Source organism: Neopsephotus bourkii, unplaced genomic scaffold, assembly GCF_033783945.1.
Source record: "Neopsephotus bourkii isolate Nb327-2 ecotype Australia unplaced genomic scaffold, CSIRO-AGI_Nbou_v1 NB_1036, whole genome shotgun sequence".
In the NCBI taxonomy this organism is placed as follows: Eukaryota; Metazoa; Chordata; class Aves; order Psittaciformes; family Psittacidae; genus Neopsephotus; species Neopsephotus bourkii.
The window spans coordinates 4132220-4153036 of NW_026901525.1; the positions used below are offsets into that span (position 1 = coordinate 4132220).

Sequence of the window (20817 nt, forward strand, 5' to 3'; positions counted from 1 at the left end):
GAGGAGGGCATCCTGGACCCAAGGGGAGCATCCCAGAGCCAAGGAGAACACCCTGGGCCCAACGGCAGCATCCCAGACCTCGCAGGAGGAAGGGGCTGGGAGGCAGGCGATTGACCACATCACAGAGCTCCTGCTCCATTGGGTCACCTTCTCCTGACTCAAATCTTCATGTGAGGCATCGCAGAGTTTACAGTTCAGGTCTTGCTTTGGCCGTACAAGACCAGGGTCAGTGGAGAAACACGAGGAAGAAACCAGCGTGTGCTCAGGTGAGGTGAGTGCACCTTCTCTTCTCTCTTGCTTTGGCAACGTCACTGGTCACAGGCTACATGCGACTACCAGAAACAAACCAATCAGAAATAAAGCAAAGTGGCCACAGAAGTGCTTGTTCGTGTCGCGGGATTCATGTCGGAAAACAACAAATGGGAAAGGACTGGCAGATGTTTCCGGTCAGCCCGGAGCCTCTGGGATATTGCAGAGAAGTGAGTGTGTGTCAGCACGTGGCAAGCTACATAATAGAAGATGCTACATTCCTTGGAAAACAAAAGTAGTGCTGAGTTGGATTTCTTTCCGAGTGCTCGTTTTCCTCTTTGAAGAGCTCTGCCTCCGAGGCAGGGGATGGAATCCAGGGAAAAGAAACCCCGTCACCGCACTGCTCCAGCGGCGCTGGATGGAGCGGCCCGAGATGCTCCCGCCAGGTGGGCAGGACAGAACCACATCGCTTTGAATCCTGCCCAACGGGACGAGGTGCAGCAACAGTCCTGGGATGGGGCAGCACCCGCAGCCCTTGCTCTGCCTCGTGGGGGGGGGGGGTGTGCTTCCCCTTCCCCCTGCCTCAAAGCGCTCAGCCCTCGGCCCTCTCCGACATCCCGGGATGTGCTCAGGGAGCAGCGTGTGGAGGGCAGGGAGGGAGGGTGGGAAAGAGAGAAAGAAAAAGGATATTTACAGCATCCAGTGACAGTTCTGCCGGGGCAGGGGCTCCCTTCCCCTCCCAGCCTCTCCCACCAACGGGCCCCTATGGGCAGGAGGGGCTGGTGGAGCTCTCCAGGGAGGACTGGGAGAGGCGGCGCGTCAGGGGACCGATGCTGGGGTCAGCCAGCGAGGAGGTGGGGAAGAGTTTGTACCAGCCCGCGACCGCGCTGGAGAGATCCAGCTCCTCCAGGATGATCTGCGCCATCCCCATGAAGCACTTGTGGTCCATGCGCCCATAGTCTCCCCAGACGATCACCTGTGGGGCAGAGAAGGCGTTGGGGACACTGCGCTGCTCATGGGTGGGGGTTTTGAGGAAATCTTGGCAAACTCGGCATGTCCAACCAGAAAGGACTGGCCGTGACGGGAGCAGGGAGGCTGAAGGACAGCAATGAGGATGCTGGGTTCCTACACCCTGCCCTTGCCCCCATAATCCCCCCCTGTCCCCAGGGAGCTGTGCGGGGGCAGTTCATCACCTGTAGGACTTTGCCCTGGGGGCTCTCCTCGAAGAGCAGAGGCTGCTGGTACGAGGGGTCGCAGGTCTTCTTCACCACCTTGGTCTTCTTCTTGGCCAGGCAGATGCCGTTCTCCAGCAGGTAAACCTTGACGTAGGTGGCTGCGTTGGGAAACGGGTGAGAGACACCAGCTGGGAGCAGGCTCCGGTGTGGTCCCGGCACGGATCCCGTCCCCATCATTCCCCCTCCATCCCGCACCCACTCCCCTCCCATCCACCTACCAGGGATGGACTTGGAGCCCATCTTCGGGATAAGTCCCCTCGCCTGGATCACCTCCACCTCCAGCTGCCCGTTGCGGTCAGCCATGCCAACGTGGACATCACCTACGAGGAGGGACAAGATGCACTCAGCACCCAGCCCAGTGGTCACATCCCAACGGCCACTTTGCTCCCCCTCACTGGAGCATCCTCATGCACTCCATGGGGCCGGATTTGGGACCCCTTGGCTCACCCATGGGCGGCGTGGCCAGTGTCTGCCGTCCCACCAGCTGGCCTGGCCCCAGCCCATCCAGGAAGTCACTGAACTGGCTCTCGGCGCCCAGCCGGGTCGTGGGGAAGATGAACCTGTGCCAGGGGGAGCAGAGGGGTTCATGGAGGTCGGGCGGCTGGGGCTGCAGCGGGATCCCCAGCCCCTGTCGCCCCGCGGTGCCTTACGTGCCGTCGGAGCTGTTGCTGTTGGTGCTGCCGTCGGTGGACTCCCGGCTGCCCTGCCGGGTGATCCTGGTCCTCATCTCCACCGCGATGCCGGTCTCCGTGCTCCTCCGGATGTTGCTGCGCAGCTTTTTGGGGCCACCCTCTGGAATCAAGGCAGGGGTGAGCCCGGGCAGCGCCGGCTGCACCCAGACCCTCCCGCATCAAAGCAGGCACAAGAACCGGAGTGCTGTGTATGGCCAGAGCATCCCCGTGTGCTGCTCCCCGGTACAGCCCAGTGCAGCTCACTGCCTGGCCTCCAGCATCCCCATCAACGTGTGCCCGTGTCCCTGTGCCAGTGGGGATGGGCACCCTCAGTGCCACAAGCAGGCACAGCCCCAACACTGATGTCTCCCTTTCTCCCGCAGTCACATTGGCCCCACTGCCGCATGTCCCATGCGGTGGCAGATGGCAGGAGGAGGAGTGTGGCACGAGCATCCCCCCTGGCATCGCTGGCAGCCCCGCTCCTGCCGTGTGGGCCTGTGTGTGCCAGTGCCGCGGTGCTCCGGGGCAGTCAGGTTTGTCCCCACATTCAGGGCTGCCCCCATGGAAGCGTTTCTCTGGTCCTGGGAGCCCCCCCGAGTGGGTGCTGCTCCCCTGGGTACCCACAGCAGGGGCCTCCTGGCTCTGCCCTCCCCAGGTCCTGCCTGGCTCCATCACTTCTCGCTTGGGTTTTGGGGATAATGATACCCCTTCAGGAGCACCTTGGACGTCAGGGCTGGAGGGTCCAGATTTTACCTCCTGTCTTTGCAGGACATTTCCCAAATCACAAAATGCCAACAGGAAGGGGAATAACAAAGCAGTAGAGGAAAAGCCGGCACTAAAATGAGCTTTAGCGTCCTGCGCCCTTTAAAAAGCTATTTTAAGCATTTAAATGTTTCCCAGAGCCAGGCTGTTTGACAGTTCCTTTCTCTGGGATCCCTCTGTGCCTGTGGCCAGGAATGGCTGTTACCGGGATGGGGGGAGCTGAGGCCAGAGCAGACAACGTCCCCACCTCAGGTCTGCAACTGGTTTTGGCACCTGCAGAAGTGCTGGTGCGCCAGGGAACGGGTTCCAACGGGCAAGTTTAGGTGCCTTCATCAGACACAGAGCGTGCAAGTGCCCACACACCATGTAGATGATGCCCTCAGTGCCATGGGTTAGTGGTGGCCTTGGCAGTGCTGGGGCAAGGGTTGGACTTGACCTTAAAGGTCCTTCCAGCCCAGTTGGTTCCATGGTGGCTCTGGGCAGCCGCGGCTGTGCCAGGGGCTGAGGGGGGGCAGCGCTCACCGGTCTGGTTCAGCTGCAGCGTGCTCTTGCTCCACTGGGACAGCCCCACGATGGCCACCATCTTGGCACCGAGGCTGGAGCGCCGCTTCTTGCTGGCGGTGCCGGCGGTGCCGGCGTCGGCGCTGCCACGCGCGCTCTTCTCGGTGCTGTACATCTCGCTGCTGATGCTGGAGCTGCGCACCACGCTCCTGCCCGCGCCGGCCGCCGCATCCCCGTTGAACATGGTCAGCCACTGGCAGGGATCAGCTGCGGGGGAGGCGGGGGGGGACAAAGCCATGGAATTCCGGCATCACCACCCATTGGAACCATTTTTCCCCACCCATGGGTGCAGGAACCCCCATCAGCGCGCGATGCCCGGTGGGCAGAGGGAGGAGGGGATGCTGGGGCTTGGGTACAGGCAGACCTCCTGTGGCTGCTGCCTTCCCTTCTCCATGAATATTTAAAGTCCAGCGGGATGGGAGCATCCATCTTCTGGAGAAAGGTGAATTATTAACTCCAGGGCAAGTGAAGCCACTTTATGATAATGGATGGAGGCAGCGCCTGGAAAAACATTTCTTTTTCAAGAGAGAGACGGCTGCCAATGCAGGGATGAGCGATGGGAACAGGGGAGCAGGGCAAGGAGGGGGCTTCTGCTGCCCCTTGCCACCTGGAAAAGGAGCTTCACAGGGGCACAGTCCCTGAGGGGAGCCGTGGGCTCAGCTCCAGCACTGCTGAGCTCAGGGATTCATCAGTTACAGGAGGGATGTAACAGGGGCAATCAGTAACCAGTCATTGCCATTACTGATGGGCTCCCAGGGAGCAGCACCCAGCCCACGGTTCCCTCCTGGTTGGTGTTTTCCCTCCCTCCCTGCCCAGGCTCCCTCAGGCACCGCTTCCACTCCTCATCCCCGTTGGTGCTCGGTGCTGAGCGGGACCGTGGCTCGATGCAGTGGGATTTGGGGTGCCCCCAGCAGCAGCACACGCTCCCCTCGTGTGCATAGGTTCCAGTTGCTGATGAACGAGCTCTGCCCCGAGGGTTTGGGCCCTCTGGATAAAGCCGTTGGTGAGGGGCAAGCACCCGCTTGCAGCCATCGCCCACAGCGTGTGCCCAGGCGAGGGGGAGAGGCGAGAGCAGCCAGCAGCACTTGTCCTGTACTCAGCGCCTGCTCAAGGAAGAACCAGGACCTTTGGGATGAGTATTTTCTGATGCCAAGGGCCACTCTCCATCCCTATCCAGGCCCCAAACCCGCTGCAGCCCCTCACAAGGGGGGATTTTCTCTTGGGAAGCTCCTGCTGCAGGGAATGGATCCCACCCGTGCCCCAAGCACAGCTCAGCGCTCCCCTGTCCCACGCCGCTTCCGTACCCCGTGCCTCAGTTTCCCCACCTGCAAGCCCGGCGTTAGGCAGTGCCTAAGGAAACACCCATCCCTTTGCATGGGCCCAGCGGGGGCAGCGCCCGGCTCAGGCCTCCCCACGCGGTGTTCCAGCAAGGAAAGCTGCAGCGCATCCCAGCCCCGGCCAGGAAACACAAAGGGCTCCTGCTGCTGTTTTCCCCCCTGGCGCTTCAGCTGCCAGGAGAGCACCGGGCTCTGGTGGAAGCAAATTAGATGAGGAGAGCGGAGCGCTAATGGGATCATTTCCAATGCATCACACGCACGGATGAAGCCACCGCAAAGGATGCGGCCCGCACGCTCCTCAGCCCACAGGATGCTCTTTCCCATGCCCATGGTTTTACCGCGTATTCCCCCTCCACAACCTGCTGCTGGTGGGTGCAGGATGCGGAGATCAGGGAGCTGCCGGGATGAGCTTGGCCAAGACCGTGCCCAAGCACCAGAGCCCGCGGCTCCCACCCCTGAGCCGGCCTCGGCACCGCAACAGCACTCCCGACTGGCCCAGCCAGCCTGGGGCTGCCCCGGCAGCGGGTGCGGGGATCCAGGGAATCCACCCGCTTCCCATCACCGCCGGGCTCTGGTTTATTTCTCTCTCTATCGCACAGCACCGGGGCTCTCGGCGCGGCCGCGCGGCTCCCGCCGCTCTCATGCACGTCCCCTCCTTCCCCTCCATGGACACGCATCCCGAGCCACCGGCGCTTACCGGCACCGCGCACCGTCCTCCCGGGACACGGCCCCGAGCTCCGCGGTCCCCAGCGAGCCGGCCCCGGCTCCGGAGCGGGCCGGGATCGGGGTGGGATGCACGGAGCCGCCGGGAACAGCCGGGAGCGCTGTCATGGCTGGAGCATCCCCCCCTGCCCGCAGCCAGCGCCTGGCGCCGCTGCACAACCGGCAGCCAAACGGGCTCCCTGTTGCATTGCTGCGGCCCCCGAGCCCCGGGAGGCGGCCGGGGCTGGACCCTGCCCTCCCCACACCGGCACCCAAAGGCAAAGGGGAGGGAGGCACCTTACCGCCGTGCGGGAGGAGCGGGCAGCGCTGTCCCCGCCGAGGCTCAGCTCCAGAACCCATCCCCGGCCGCAGACGGAGGTGACGGGGCTGGTTAATCTTTAAAGGGTTCCGGAGAGCGGGGCTGTGCCGCTGCTTCAGCATCTCCAGCATCTCCATGGTTACATCCCCGACCCAGTTCTCCTCCCGGCCCCAAGCACGGGCAAAGGGGTCCAGCAGGGTGGGATGCTCCTTGGCCGGGCTGGGGATATCCCTTTGCTGGGCTTTGGGTGCCCAATGACCCTGCTGGGTCCCTCCAACTGGACAACATGGACCTGCCAGGCGATGGTGGGGCTGGGAAAAGTGGGGAGCAAGACATGGAGGGTTAGGGGTCACAGGGGACCCCAGGAACTGGTGCATCCCAGTGACTGGAGGGCCTCTGGGGCTGCATGTGGTGAGCAACAATGCAGGGCTGTAAGGGAGCCCCAAATATCCCACTGAAACAGACATGAAGGGCAAAGTATTGATGGGAAAACTGGAGAGCGGTAACGAGCAGCCTGAAAGGAAGGACTTGGAGGTGTTGGTTGATGAGAAACTGAACATGAGCCGGCTTCAATGCATGCTTGAGCCCAGAAACCAACCGTATCCTGGGCTGCATCAAAAGGAGGGTGGCCAGCAGGTCGAAGGGGGTGATCCTGCCCCTCTGCTCTGCTCTCATGAGACCCCACTTGCAGCACTGTGTGCAGTTCTGGTATCTTCAACATAAGAAGGACATGGAGGTATTGGAGCAAGTCCATGGGAGGCCACAAGGATGCTCAGGGGCTGGAGCAGCTCCCATGTGGAGCCAGGCTGAGAACACTGGGGCTCTTCAGCCTGGAGAAGAGAAGCTGCGTGGAGACCTCAGAGCAGCTTCCAGTGTCTGAAGGGGGGTACAAGGATGCTGGAGAGGGGCTCTTCATCAGGGACTGGAGCGACAGGACAGGGAGTGATGGGTTCAGACTGAAACAGGGGAAGGTTGGAGATAAAGCAGAAGCTCTTCCCTGTGAGGGTGCTGAGGCGCTGGCACAGGGTGCCCAGAGAAGCTGTGGCTGCCCCATCCCTGGCAGTGCTCAAGGCCAGGTTGGACACAGGGGCTTGGAGCAAGCTGCTCCAGTGGAAGGGGTCCCTGCCCGTGGCAGGGGTTGGAGCTGGTTCAGCTTTGAGGTCCCTTCAACCCAAACCATTCCCTGATTCTACAAAAAATCGGGTGCTTTGGCAAAGGCCCTGGGGAAGGAGGGAGGAGCCCAGCGGAGCCCACACACAGGTGGATTGAGGAGGAGGAGGAGGAGGAGGGAGGTGATAAATGCGAATGGTGGGGCCGGCTGAGCTGGTGCCTTGCAAGGGAAGGAGGCAGAGGGGGTTTGGGAGCTCTCTGCTCCCTCAAAGCCCTCCAGGTCGGTGTCCCAAGGCAGAGCTGGGGTCTGAAAGCCTCAGCAGTGGGGCAGGAGCTCCCCCTGCTCCTGGGCAGCCTGCAGCAGGGAGGGAGAGCACTGCAATGCTGCTGGTATCTGGAGCAGGTAGGACCTAAAATCATCGGTTTGAGGGGAAGGGAAGCTCCCTGTGGCTGCTGCTGTGGGACCTGCCAGTCCTGAGCAGGGCACAGCACCCCGGGCAAGCAGCGGCACTGCTCACAAGCATGTGCTCATCCTCAATATTAACAGGTAAAGCAAAGGGTTATTTGCCTGTAAGTACTTAATGCTCATTAATTGCTCCAGGTTTGATAGGCAGCTGCTCATAGAGATTTAATTGCCCAGCAAGAGGTATAAATCAGGGCATGTGAGCTGAGAACTTGCAACTCCAGCTACTGGAGTTGGGCATCTCATTGCTCAGGCCGGTTATAGCAGTGATTCTGGCTGATGCTTGCTGCAGACACAGCACTAACGCTCTTGCACAGCCTCTGTGGGAAGGATGGGTCCAAATGGGCTCCATCTGTAGGAAAAGTGGAGCTTAGCGGCGTGTCTGAGGCAGCTGGAGGATATCCACTGGCATGGGGAGTGCTGCTGTGGATGAAGAGCTTGGATCCCTCCCATGGCCCTGCTGGTGGGATGCAGTGACAGGGGCTGATGTTGTGGCCTGTGGATGTCCCTAAGGGCTGAGAGATGGCTTCATGGCGAGCAGCTCCTCCAGCAACGCAAGCAATGCATCACCTCTGTTCTAGGATAAGCGGTGGGATGGTGCTCCTCAAGCCCAGGAGCAGGCCAGGTCTGAGCAGCCTTTCTGCTCCGGCTGCTCTCCCCTGCACTGCTCCTGGGCATAGGATGGACTGGGAGCACCACTGGGACCCAGAGCAAGGACCACCAGAGCTGCAGCCCAGCACCTCGATGCCACAGAAGAACCAACTGTTCCATGCAGGAGCAGCTGTCCTCCTCATCCCTACTGTGTCCAGACGCATCTTGGCCAAGGTAAGTCATTGTCACCTCCACTCCAGCTGCAGTGATGCTCCTGGCTCCATCCGGGAGCACTGGGACAGGGAACCGAGTCCCTCCAGGTGGGACAGGCAGGAACAGGGCATCTTCCTGCACCCACCTCGTGGCCATCTTTCACTGGGTGGGAGGATGGATATGGGAGCTGGGGGCACCCACGTGCCTCCGCCTGGTGGCCTGATCTTGTGGTCTCTGAGACGCCCACAACCGTGTCCCTGACACAGTCCCTTTCCCTGCGTGACGTCTGCCGCCCGGTTAAATCAGATCTGCACCGAATCCCATCGTTTCCAAGGCAACATGAAAGCATCAGAGGAGCAAAAGCTGCGGCAAGGGACGGACAGCTCTGCCGGGTCACCTGCCTGGCAACGAGGGCTCATGGCACTGAGGCAAGCACCGGCACATCCCTGGTGGTCCAGCCCCATCCCGCAGGCTCCTGCAGGGCAGAGCTCGGTGCCTCTGTGTTGGCTGCACCCTGGTGCTGGTTCTGGCCATGATGGGCAGCTTGGGAGGGAGCAGAACCTCACTGGGGATGTGCCTGAGCAGGCGCGTGCCCATCACCAGCAGCAGCCTTGGGTAGCGCGATGCTGCAGGCGTGCGGCCCCGAGAACTGGGCCACTTCCAGGGGGAGGCAGCAGGGACGCAGGAAACCAGCCCAGGGGCATTGGTGGCCCCCAGGATGGACCAGGGATGGGATCTCCTGGGCTCAGCCCCGTGCCTGCCCTGCACTGGCACGCTGGGGCCGGTGCGGCTCTCCCCAGCACCGAGGGGCTGTGGGAAGGAGCTCTTCCCGTTTCCCAGCAGCCGCTGCCTTCCCGGCTGCACGGCTCCAAGCTCTGCAATGCAGCTCACACAGCTTGTCTGTGTGTGTGAATCCCATCAATATTGCATGGAGCTGCTTCCTCCAGGGGAACGGCTACTCTCGGCTCCTGCTTTCCACTGCTCCTACCGGCATCCTCCTCTTGGGGAGAACATCCGCTCCCCTTCCACCAGCCCCCTCTTTCCCTCCCCTTTCTGCACCTGCAAACCTCTCTTTGCCTTTCAGGGGTTGAGAGCTCTGGGGTCCCTCTGGGGTCACATCAATGCACTGTGGTCACCGGAGCCTGCCCGCAGCAGAGGTGCCCAATGCTGCAGGCACCCAGGACCTGCAGCTCCAGGATGGGTGACTGAAACCACCCCCCAGCTCCACGTCCATCACAGGATGATGAATGTGGCCCCATTGCAGCTTGGTGCCAGCAGCCCTGACTCTGCCTGACCAGGTCTGATTGCGCTGCCCAGCTCACATCCAGCCGCAGGTCCCAGCTTGATCCCAGTGGGAGCCAGGGTGGACCAGGCTGTTTGCAGGAAAAGTTGCTTTTTAAATGCTAAGACAGCACTATTCCAGCAAAGCTTCTTAAGGGATCAGCAGAAAACTTGCTGTGGGAAGGCTTCTGTGAGCCGGAGCGATGCCAAGAGACAACGGGAGCCTGGCACTGCCCATGGCTGGAGCAGCACCGGCACCCACATCCCTGGCAGAGCAGCAGGAGGGGATGATGGGACCCTGGAGAGCATCACTCGCCACCCAACAACTAAAATAGGTGCAAGTCCTTGCAGGCGGAGGACCCCAGCTCTGGATTCCCTTTGTCCCACCATGGTCCAGCACTGGGAGCTGTGGACCTGGCAGGCAGTGAGCACAGTGGCAGCAGGGCTGTCAATCCTGCACGGAAGCACTTTCAAGTCATTACTACAGGAGCCTGTTTCCTGCTATTAGAGGTGCCGTGACAAAACATTTGGAGTGAGTTGAAATGGATGCGAGGAGCCGGTGCCACACGGCCGGGGCTTCACAGGCAGGAAAATGAGGCGTTTTCCTAACTTTAAAGTGTCTCTTGCATCACTGTGATGCTTCCCGTAGGCTGTGCTGCAGCGACAGCAGCCGGGAGCCCGTGGAGGGCCCGGTGGCACCGGTTGGCTCAGCTTGAGGGGCAGCAGAACCTGCGGGAGGACAAAGCTGGGCTATGTGGGGAAACTGGGGGGGGATTTCCCCCTTGCCCTGGGATGCAAGGAGCCATAGAAGAAGCAGACCAAGATGCCGTGATCTCATCATCCTCCCATAAAGGTAATTGTGAGCAGTGCTGTGAGGATGGGGCTGAAAATGAGGATGAAATGAACCTGGGAGTGCTGTGACTGCAGAGAGGAGCACCTGGGACATGGGAGGTGGCAGGAGTTTGCCCTCACAAAGAGTGCTGGAGCAGGTTCAGTGCTCTTCAGGAGAGATGTGAGCACAGCACAAGGGCTGGCTTCCGAGGGGTGCTGCTGTAGGGAGGAACAGGCACATGTCTGAGCTGGGGCTGGGTGAGAGGCACAGGAGCAGCCCCTGCCTGGCTCGGGCACTGTTTGGGCATGCAGCCCCATGTCCCATGGTGCAGGGACAGCCCCACACTGGGTTTGTACCACAAGCAAAGCCCATCCCTGTGCTGTGGCCCTAGGGGTCCCGCAGGCTCCTGCTCTCAGCTCATTAAGGCAATGAGCAGCACAGCCCCACGGGATGCTCGCTGTGCACCAAGTGATGGGACTCAGCCCAGGGCCAAGGGCTTTGCTCAGCCTCCAAGAGCCGCTCGCTGTCCTTCTCGGACCCCACTTCCCATGGAGGCACCTCTGCAGCTCAGCGTGAGCACCCAGGAGTGGCCCTGGCTTTAGGCACCGTTGTGGCTGGCCAGGCCCATCCCCATCCCAGTGCTTCCCTACGACTGGAATAAGCGATGCCCACGCTGCCCACCCACTGTAATAGCCCCGGTTGTAGCAAGCAGGGAGCAGCGCAGCTCCTCTGCCCGTCCCAGGGCATCGGTTCGCTCCTCCTCACCAGTTCTGTCCTGGATTTCCCTACAGCACCTGCCCAAAGCACCATGGATCATGGATCAAGCGAGCCAAAGCCGTGTCCGGAACACCGGCTGGAGAGGTGAGCGCTGGCTGCTCGGTGCCACTCCCCCAAAGCAGGACCCCCCCGTTTCACCGGTCCCGACCCCCGGTTCTCCAGCGTGCACGGGACGGGGTTGACGTCAACGGGCTTTCAGCGGGGATGATGGATGGCACGGGAAAGAGCTCCCGTTCCCGAGCCTGGGAATCGCTGCCCCGAGCCGGGGGGGGCCCCGGTGAACCGGCCCCGGCAGCACCCACCCGGGGAGCCCTTGGGGACTGGGGCAGCGCAGCCGCAGCCCCCACGCTCGCCGTGCAGCGATGTTCTGGGGGTGTTCACGTCCCGGCTGCAGCCTGGGGAGTGTTTTAGGGGTCCTGGGTGCACCCTGCCCGCAGCCGTGGGGCGCAGCGGCAGCACCGGGGCTGTCCCACCGGGGGTCGGGTCCCCTCGCGCCCCCCCCGATCCCCGGCGCTCCCATCGCGCTCCTCCCGGCACCGCAGCCGCGACGGCATCACCGGAATCGCCTCCCGCCCGCTCCCGGGGGATGCTCGGGGCAGGTGCGGCCCCGCTCCCCGCCGGACCCAGCCGGTGCCGCGGCCCCGCCGGGCTCCGGGAGCGCCAACCCCGCTCCGCCGCCGCGGGCACTCACTCACCGCTGCCGCCGCCGCCGCCGCCGCCCGTGCCCGCTCCTCCCCTCGGCCCCGGCGGGCTGCTGGGAGCGGCGGGCGGGGGAGCCCCGGGCCCGGCCCCGACGGGCGGCGGCGGAGAGGGGCCCGCGTCCCCCCGAGAGCGCGGCCGGGGGCTGCCGCCTGCACCCGGTCCCGCAGGGGCAAACCGGGAGCTGCAGCCCGGCGCGGACGCTGCAGCCATCAATGGATCCCGAGGGCTGGCGGCTGCAGCCTGCACCTGACAGGGGCACCCCCAGAGCCTCCAGCTTCACCCTGCGCCCGTCAAACGGACACCAGGACCTGCACCTCAGGGCCATGGGCCAGAGCCCAGGAGCCGGCCAGACACTGCACCCATCAGCTGGACTCCAACAGCTGCCACCCTGACCCTTCTCCCACCAACCGGTCCCCAAGAGCTGCTGACCAGACCCAAGGCCCATCACCTGGACCCCAAGGCTTCCCACAGGGCAGTGGGAGCCCTCGGTCCCTGCTCAGCGCCTGCTCCTTTGGGACCAGAGGAACCTGCAGCCTCCGGTCCCTTCGGCTGCCACCGGAGCAGAGGGTGGCCCTGCCGAGGGGACAGAGCCCTTCTTGTGCCCTGGCTCCTTCTGAAGGAGGAAGTTGGAGCAGAGGCAGCCCCGTTCCCGTGCTGCCCTTGGACTCACCTTGGCTCCCCGCACACAAGCACTCATTTCCCTCTCAGCAGCATCTCTTCACTCGTGTAAATTCCTCCAGCGCTTTCCCTGTCTTGCCTCTGAGGCTGACATGGAGCCACGTGCTGGGAGGAAACCCTCCTTCACTGCCTTTAACTCTGTCCCTCCCTCAACCAGCTCTGGGCTTGCATTCCCCAGCGATGGGCTCCCATCCTCACCCGTGCACGGAACCACCCGGCCCCAGTGGGCAGAGCCCCCGTGGTGGGGTCAGGGCCTGGGTGGATCGGGGGCAGTGTCCCCAGGGTGGACTGGTGAGCTGGGTGCTCAATGGGCACCCACAGTGCAGAGAGAGGATGGGAAGGGGAATTCCAGCTGTGGGAAGGGAAGGGATCACCGGGGAGAGCCGGGATGCGGCGGGTCCCGGCGCTGGGCACGGGAAAGCTGGATAGAGAGCAGGAATAGCTGAAAGAACTAAATATGGAAACTTGGATAAAACCTCGCTGAAGTAGGGAGATGGTTTCCTAACAGAAGTCAAAGCATATAAACAAAGTCAGGAGGAGAGAGGTTGTCTGAGGGGCCTTCGGAGGAATGGCTAGGAAAAGCAGCTGAAAATATCTCGGTAGGGGAGGCTGGTTCATCAGAGCAAACTTCCAGCTCTGTGGGGAAAGTGTCAGTCCTGGGAACAGGCTATTTGGGGGCAGGAGATAGTGAAACACGCGTCTCAGGAGGGGGAAGTGTTTCCTGTTAATGCATCATTTTCAACTGCCACATTCTGGTGATAAAACGTGAAGTTTATGACAATAATAAAACAAGAATGACAAAGTTTTCAGTTCAATTGGTAGGGAACTTTCTGATGGGCTCTGTGTCTCTGCTTCCCTTGGCAGGTTGCTCCAGGATCCCTCACTGACCTCCCACTGGGAGGGACTTGGTGGCTTGAGCTGATCCCCAGGGATGGACAGAAGCCCCGGACTTGGTCTTGTGCTGGGATCCCACCTCTGATGTCTCTGAACCCATCAAGAGCTCAGCTCTCTGCTCTGTCAGCTCCTCACCACTTTCTCCTTCACGTCTTGGGTTTGTGCCGGGAAAGGGAAGTGGTTTAATGCGATTAGCCCAGTAAAGCCCCACATAAGAGGATTGGTGGTGCTGCGGTGCTACTGGCAGCACGTGGCACAGGGGTGAGTGTGCTGGCTGTGGGTGCAAGCCCGGCCATCACAGGCACCCCAAACCCTGCTGTCCCTGCAGGGGTGACCCTGGGATTCTGCAGACCTCATGGGCTAGCACCTGCCTGTGCTGTGGTGGCTGCTTGTCCGGTGAGATGTGGATGGGGTGGGCAGCAGAACACACCAAGGAGGGGGAAGAAGTGCCTGGGGGTCTGGGGTGGCCCCAGGGATCTGGGCTGGGTATTTGGGGGGAGAGGGATGCACCTCGAGCAGGGTTAGGGGGAGAGGATGCTTTATGCTGGGGCTGGGTAAACCCAGTGTGTTTGGCAGAGCTTTGTCCGGGAAACCCCACTGCAGTGGGACTGACCAGGCTGCACTGAATCCCATTCCTGGGAGCTGCATCCGCTCCCTGCTGCCGCACGATGTGGGTGCTTTCCTGGGAATGGGTCCCCACTTGGAGCTGGGCTGGGAGAAACGGGGAGCACAACAGATATTTGGGGGCTCTAGAGAAGGTAAAAATACCAGGCCTCAAAATCTGGCTCCCAATAACCTCTTCTCCCCCCAGAATCCACAAAGCAGTATGTCCATAAACCGTTTATACCAAGGTTTTTCTTTTGACACTTTTCTTTGCCCCGAAGCAAGAGCTTGGTTGGGATGAGTCCAGGGATCGGCTGTAACCGGAGCCCCAGGGCCAGGATGGGCCTGAGCCGAGGAGGAGGGGGGTCAGGCACGTCCCCTCTGCTCTGAGAGTCAAACACCGCCAAGCCTCCCACAGGCGGCCGTGGGGCGCAGGCAGCGCAGCTCCTGGAGCTGTGGTGCAGCTCGGCAGGTACCAGGTGCTGGTGAAGCGCAGACCAACAAAGCACGAACAAACCGGTGCAAGCTCTGATAGAGCAGACACGAAGAGTGCTTTTCTTTCCCCGCTTTCTTGTTTTCCTTGGCTCCTCCCCGTTCCTGGCAGGCTGAGACAGAGCCCTCTGTGCTTGAGGATGGCTGTGACTCTGCTGGGGGAAGCGGAGCGGCTCCAGACAATGCATCACTGCAGCCGAGAGCGCAGGTGGGGGACAGGGAGATGACAGCGCGGAGCAGCGGCACGCAGCGGGATTCAGCGGGAGGAGAGGGGGGGAATTGTGCAGGAGCCCCTCGAGCAGGGCCTGGATGCTGCAGGAGTCAGAGCTGAGGGTTTCACAGCTGCGGCCAGCAGCAAAGTCAGCAGCAGCGCCGGGTTACTGACTTAGAAATGAGTCATTCTGAAGAGGGGCCTCGCTTATCATGGCCCTGGAGCGGCACCACCACCACCAGGCTGGCTCCGAAACGGTGAGAATTAGCATTGAAAACAACATCCCAGCTCCAGCAGTTTTATTTCTCTTGGCTGCCTTGCAAGTGCCCTGAGATCATGAAGTTGCAAGACTTTGGATAAAACTGCAGCCCTTTGCTGCACGATCTCTCCCGCTTCAGCACTAACACAGAGCCTTCAGGGCAGCCAAGCTCCAAACCCACAGCGTGAGGAAAAACGTGCCCCGTTTCCTGCCTTTGGGCAGATGTCCCACAACAGGAACCACTGCTCTGAGCCCTGTTTACAGGGTGCAGCTGGGATTTTCTCTGCCCCATCAGGAACTCCACCAGCAGACACGGCTGAGTTTGAAACTCTGTGGGAAGGTGAGGGTGGCACAGCAGGACACAGCTTTCCTTTCCCCCATATAAATGACGTTTAAAGCACCTGAGAGGCAAAACTTTGCTGTAGTTGTAAACTGGATGCGCAAGATTTGTGCACCAGCAGGACCGGAGCAGGTGAAGATGGAGCCGCTGCTCAGGACGGGACTTTTCATGGGAAAAGCACTGGAGCACGCTCCGGTGTAACGTGTCCCGGCGCCGGGGGAGCGGTCCCTGGGGAACGAGCGGGACTGCAGCTTTGAGCCGGCTCCAGCTCGGGCGGGACGGGAGCAGAGCGTTCCCATGCGATGTCAGACTGGGGGCTGGCGAGGAGCGTTGGACAGCTCAGCCAGGCTTAGCGTGGACAGCGCTCAGGCACGGAGCCCTGCCCGGGAGAGCCAAGACCCGGCTCACGGAGGAGCAGCTCCCCCGCGGGGCTGGGCTGAGGGAGGCCGAGCTCCGCCCGCCAGACCCAGGGGCACGGGGCTGGAGAGCCGGGGATTCGCAGACACCGAGGCACAGCCCAGCCCGGCGGGACCGACCCTGCCCCGGTAGAGACCGCACCCGAGGCCGCGGCCCCGCCCCAAGGCCCGCCCGGGGCCGCCCCGCACCCGGCGGCTCCAGCCCCGCGGTAAATCTCGCGAGATCAGCCGCGGGTCATGAGCCTGCGCATTGCGGTCGCGCAGGGGAAAGGGGCGGAGCCTCCGCCCCACCGCCTCACGGATCCGCCGCCATCTTGTTTAGCGGCCACTGGGTGCTCGCTCTGCTCCGGACGTGACCCCCTCCCCCCTCCTCCCTCCTCCCGCCAGCTTGGCCGGGGGCAGCGCGGGCGCCGAGCGGACGAGGCGGAGGCCGCGGCACCGGCAGCGCCGGTGAGTGCGCGGGGAGCAGGGGAAGCGGCTGCCCGTGAGGGGGGCGCGGGGCGGGGGCGGCTTCAGGGGTTTCCCCCCCTCCTCTCCACCATCCCCGCCAACGGCTCCGCGCCGATTGGCACAGCAGCACCGCGGCAGCTGATTGGCCCGCGCTGTGGGAGGCGGGTGAAGGAAACTGCACGCTGATTGGATATGGAGGAGCGGACCGGGGAGAGGACCGGAAACCTAGCCGTTTCTCCGCGCGGAGCGGAGGGGCAGGGGGGGTCGCCGGGGGTACCGGGGCCTGCAGGGTCAGTGTGGGAGAGCTCGGTTTGATAGGCCGGTGAGGCCGCGTGTTACCGTTCAGCTGCAGATGAGCTGTGGGTCTCCGGTAGACACCTGAGGGATTGTTCAGCCTGTGCTTGAAGCCCGGTGGCACAGAGAGCTGTGAAAATACATGCACATAGACATGGTCTCTAAATTCTGCGTTTCCCTGAGCTGAGAAAATGGCATAAATGTCCCCAAGAACAGTGAAGTGCTGTGAGCTAAAAGCAATAGGAGTAGGGCAAGTACTGAGGTTTTAGTCAGGTCCGTTCATCCTCTGGAGCCCCTTTGCTCTGGAGCCAGGCTGAGAGAGCTGGGCTGGGGCAGCCTGGAGAAGAGAAGGCTCCTGAAGGGGAGACCTTAGAGCAGCTCCAGTGCCTAAAGGAGCTGCAGAAAACCTGGAGAGGGGCTTGGGACAAGGGCCTGTAGGGACAGGGCAAGGGGAATGGCTTGAACCTGCCCGAGGGGAGACTGAGCTGAGCTCTTAGGCAGAAGCTCTTCCCTGTGAGGGTGCTGAGGCGCTGGCACAGGGTGCCCAGGGAAGCTGTGGCTGCCCCATCCCTGGCAGTGCTCAAGGCCAGGTTGGACACAGGGGCTTGGAGCAAGCTGCTCCAGTGGAAGGGGTCCCTGCCTGTGGATGAGCTTTAAAGGTCCCTTCCCACCCAATCCGTTCTGGAATTACCTGTGCAGGTGTTTGGGGGTTGGGGCACAGGACAGCTCTGGGATGGCAGCACCAGTTTATCCTCATGTTTGGCTGTCCTGTGTCCCAGGGCTGGCGCCAGAACCTGGAGCTCTTGCAGGCTTTGGGCTGCTTGTAGAAAACAGTTACCACTGACTGGCTACTTCTTGTGTAGTGTGGCTCTTCATGTTGCCTTTTGAAACACTTTGGTTGAGTGAAGCTTTCTCAGTGTCCTTAGGAATAAATGCTTCTTGTCTGTCTCAATAGCTGTCTGAGCGCAGGCGATATGGAGCAAGCACGTGGGTACCTTCTCTTCTAGTCCTACATCCAGAAAATAGACTCCTGGTTCATCAAACACCTTTTGCTGCTGTTGCCCTTGGCAAATTAGGTTATGGGTTTGAACTGGGCTACTTCTGCTGGGTCTGTTTGTCCTCAGTTGCACCGTGCTCCGGGCACAGCTAGCTGTCCCTTAGGTTCTGGTTGTGGTGGTGACAACCTGATGTCATGCTCTGTTGTAACTGCCCTGAGGTTCGTGTTGCTCTTAAAAGGGCTCATCTGAGATGCTGGTGTTTGGGGGTGCTCATGGACACCAGGCAGCACCCAGAGCTGTTTGCTCTGAGTGAAGCCTGGGAATTGGGTGTATTCACCCCAGTTGTGGGTCAGTCTTGAGCCAGCCCCTTGCCCGGCCCAGCTGCTCCCTGCGTTGTTCTGTACTGGGTATTAATCAGTGGCTTTGTTCTACCCTTACACCCCAACAGCCCATGGAGCTTATCTGGAAGTGCTGCAGCTCCCAAAATGTGACAGGTCCGGGGTTAGAGTTCCCTTCCCTTTGGCTCTGCAGTGAAACCTTTCAAGTGGGATTTTGGCAATTCCCAAGTTAGCTCAATGACCTCGGGACACGCAATGCCCCGTGGGATTCCAGGGCTGCGGCCCTTGCAATGAATCCTTTACCACAGGGTTCCCAAAATTCATTTGGGCCCGAGGGTTCCACTTTTCCACTAGTCATTACTGGGAAGAGCACAAAGGTTACCAAGTGTGATGATTATTATTAGTTTTAAGACACATTTTAACCATTTACGTATAAAAACAGGTCTTGCTGGTGGTTTGTTACTTAATCCCTCCTCGCTCCCGGCCCCACATCCCGGTAACCCGCAGGAGCAGGGAAGCACTGGCTCAGCCCCCGAGCTATTTTTCCCTCGTTTGCTCATTATTCCCAGTTATTCCCAACGGTATTTCGGAGCTTCGGTAACTTCCTGGGCTCAGATACCACCGGCAGCTCGCCGTTCCCGGCACCGGGCGCTCCCCCGACCCGCGGACCCCGATTTGAGGGGATATTCCCGACCCCCAGCTTGTTCTTGAGGCCGTGGGGGGCCGCATTCGTGCCGGTTCGGGACGCGCCACTGGACGTTCGCTGCCGGTCGGTTCGTCCCCTCCCCGAGGCTCTGATAGCACCGGGAGCCCTCGGCGGGGAGCGGCGGCAGCGCGGTCGGGTCCAATGCACCGGCGCGGCCCCGGTTGTTCCGGTACCGCCCGCGCCGTGCACGTGCGCCCCGCGCGCTGCCCCGTGACCCGGCGGCGGCGGGAGGAGGAGGCGGGAGTGCGCGTGCTGCCGGAGTGGCAGGCGTGCCAGCCAATCAGCAGCAGCCCCCGCCACGCCTCCATGTGTTTGAATGGGACCCTCGCCGCCAATAGGAGGCGGCCGGGGCGGGGAGCGCGCGGCCGGGCGCCGCTCTGACCCCTGCGCCGCCTCTCAAGGTAACTTTAAAACAGGAAGTGGACGGCGAGGTTGCGCCGCCGGCGGCAGCCAATAAGCGTGCGGGGCCGCGCCCTCCCCCGGCGGCGCGTAGCCAATGGGAGAGGGCGGGGCGGGCGCAGCAGGGTAGGCTGAGCGGCGGCTGTTAAAGGGGCCGGCGGCCCGGTCCGGCGGGGACGCGGAGTCCCGGCAGGCAGGGGTCAGCTCAAAGACAAAGCCATGGCGGCAGGGCGCGGGGACCGCCGCCCCCCGCCGCTCCCGCCGCCCCGACCCGCGGGCAGGGCCTGCGGCGGCCGCGGCCCGGTGAGTTGAATCGCGGCGGCCGGAGCCGCGCTGCTGGGGCGGGGGGCGGCTGTGGCCCGGCCCGGTAATGAGCGAACAGGCCCCGTTGGCGGCGGCTGCCTGCCCGGCCCCGCCGTGTCCCGGTCTTGTGTGGCGGGAGGAGGCGGATTCGGCGGGGGGTGGCAGCCCGGGAGCTCCGAGGGGGGCGCGGCGGGAGGCTCCGGTTCATGGCGGCGGCCGGAGCCCGGTGCTGAGCCCCCGGCGCTCCCCGGGGCTGTGGGTATGGCCGGGGGCACCCTTGGTGGGAGCGCCGCCCCGGGGCCGGTAACCGGAGTGGGGGGACACAAAATGGCAGCGCCTTCGCCTTCCCCCTCCCGGGGCCGCCGCCGAGCCAGGGGAGGGGTGGGTCAGTCTCCCCCGGCTGCCCTTGGCCGGGCTGCCCGGCTGCCTGGGAGCCGCCCGCGGGCACCGGTCAGAAGCGCGGCTCCTGGGAGGCAGCGGGCCCCCCATCACCCCTAACCCCCCGCCAACCCTCCGGCAAGCATAAGCAGCCCTTTGTTTTCCTTTCTGATTGCAAATAAGCGCTGAAGGTCACGGGAGCCCCGCAGCCCGGCGGTGACAGGCAGGAACCGGGTCGGAGCGTGCCTTAGCTTCCAGGTTTTCCAGCCTAAAGGGCTTTGTCGGCTCTGCCGGTAACACCCGAACTCTGGTGGGGCCGGGCTCCTGCTGCCCGGTGTCGCCATCAGAGCCCGGGCTGGGCCTTCCCTCGTAGCACGAGTGACCTTGAAATCCCACTGCTCCGAGTTTGGAGAGCGAAGGACAAAGTTTGTTTATGGCACTTTGGACTGAAGGGGAGAAAAAAGGAGGGAGAATCCGAGTGGCAAAAAGCTGGTGCCGGTGGCCGGGGGCAGCGGGAGTGTGGGGTAGGCTGTAGATTAGGGTTGAAGTTAGTTTTCAGCAAGGAGCCGGTTCACATTGCAGACATTCCTTCTCCTCCGCTCCCACTGAGATGCTGAGCAGCGCTGGTGCTGTCCTTGCCTCCTCAGGGTGAGCTGGTGACGTGCTCCAGTGTTCTCAGTCCTGCTCTTACCCTATTTATTCATTCTCTGATTGACCTTAAGAGTGTAACAAATGAGAGGTGATTCCATTGTGCAGCCTGTTTTTGTGGATGTTAGAAAAAGCACATGTTAACCTCATCTCATGCTGCTGTCAGCTCCTAACAAAGGGCAGTCTTGGGGTTGAGCCTCACCCTGAAAGGTCTTTGAATTGCCACAGTTGTCAAGTATTATTGTGGGTGTTAAGACTGGGCATCACCTTGGCCCAGGCAAAGCTTATCCAGCTCCTGGTGGTGTCGAACACATTTCAGTCCGAGAAGGGGCAGAGTGAGAAGCGTCACCATAAGTCATCTATTAATAATGGTGGCAGCTCCGGTATGTCTATGGAAGAGCAGCAGCTCCTGCAGCAGGCTCTTGGCCAGGATGGGGGATTTACTGGCTGTGTGAAGGTCAATGGTAGCATCTTTAAGCAAAAACGCGGTATCTTTTGATTTTTGCCTTGAAATGAGGCTATATTCAGCTGCTACGTGATTTGAAGGGGTGGCAGAACGTGAGGGAATCTGTAGCTAGCGTGAGATGAAGAAAGAAATCCTCCAG

The 20817-nt window shown here is 61.8% G+C and overlaps 2 protein-coding genes across 7 annotated transcripts in view; one reads left to right on the forward strand and one right to left on the reverse strand.

The window, feature by feature from the left end:
• Window positions 1–977: 977 nt before the first annotated feature.
• RIMS3 (regulating synaptic membrane exocytosis 3) lies at window positions 978–12584 on the reverse strand. 4 transcript variants are annotated; one of them, XM_061360844.1, is made up of 7 exons: window positions 12476–12584; window positions 3440–3685; window positions 2135–2276; window positions 1932–2044; window positions 1703–1804; window positions 1443–1582; window positions 978–1225 (listed from the first exon to the last, which is right to left on the reverse strand). In XM_061360844.1, exons 2-7 carry the CDS (start codon window positions 3660–3662, stop codon window positions 1013–1015), a joined length of 933 nt encoding a protein of 310 aa, XP_061216828.1. In that variant the 5' UTR covers window positions 3663–3685; window positions 12476–12584; the 3' UTR covers window positions 978–1012. The 4 variants fall into 4 exon arrangements, with proteins under 4 accessions (XP_061216828.1, XP_061216831.1, XP_061216830.1 ...); XM_061360847.1 differs by lacking the exon at window positions 12476–12584 and adding an exon at window positions 11799–11813; XM_061360846.1 differs by lacking the exon at window positions 12476–12584 and adding an exon at window positions 5513–5700.
• Window positions 12585–15980: 3396 nt separating this feature from the next.
• Window positions 15981–20817, forward strand: part of NFYC (nuclear transcription factor Y subunit gamma) — a 31185-nt gene continuing 26348 nt past the window's right edge. For 2 of the 3 annotated variants that reach the window (XM_061360841.1, XM_061360843.1), the window contains exon 1: window positions 15981–16148. The gene's annotated coding sequence lies outside the window, so the exon portion shown is untranslated. Of the gene's footprint in view, window positions 16149–19000; window positions 19187–20817 lie in introns of those variants that run through there. The other variant, XM_061360842.1, reaches the window with a different exon arrangement.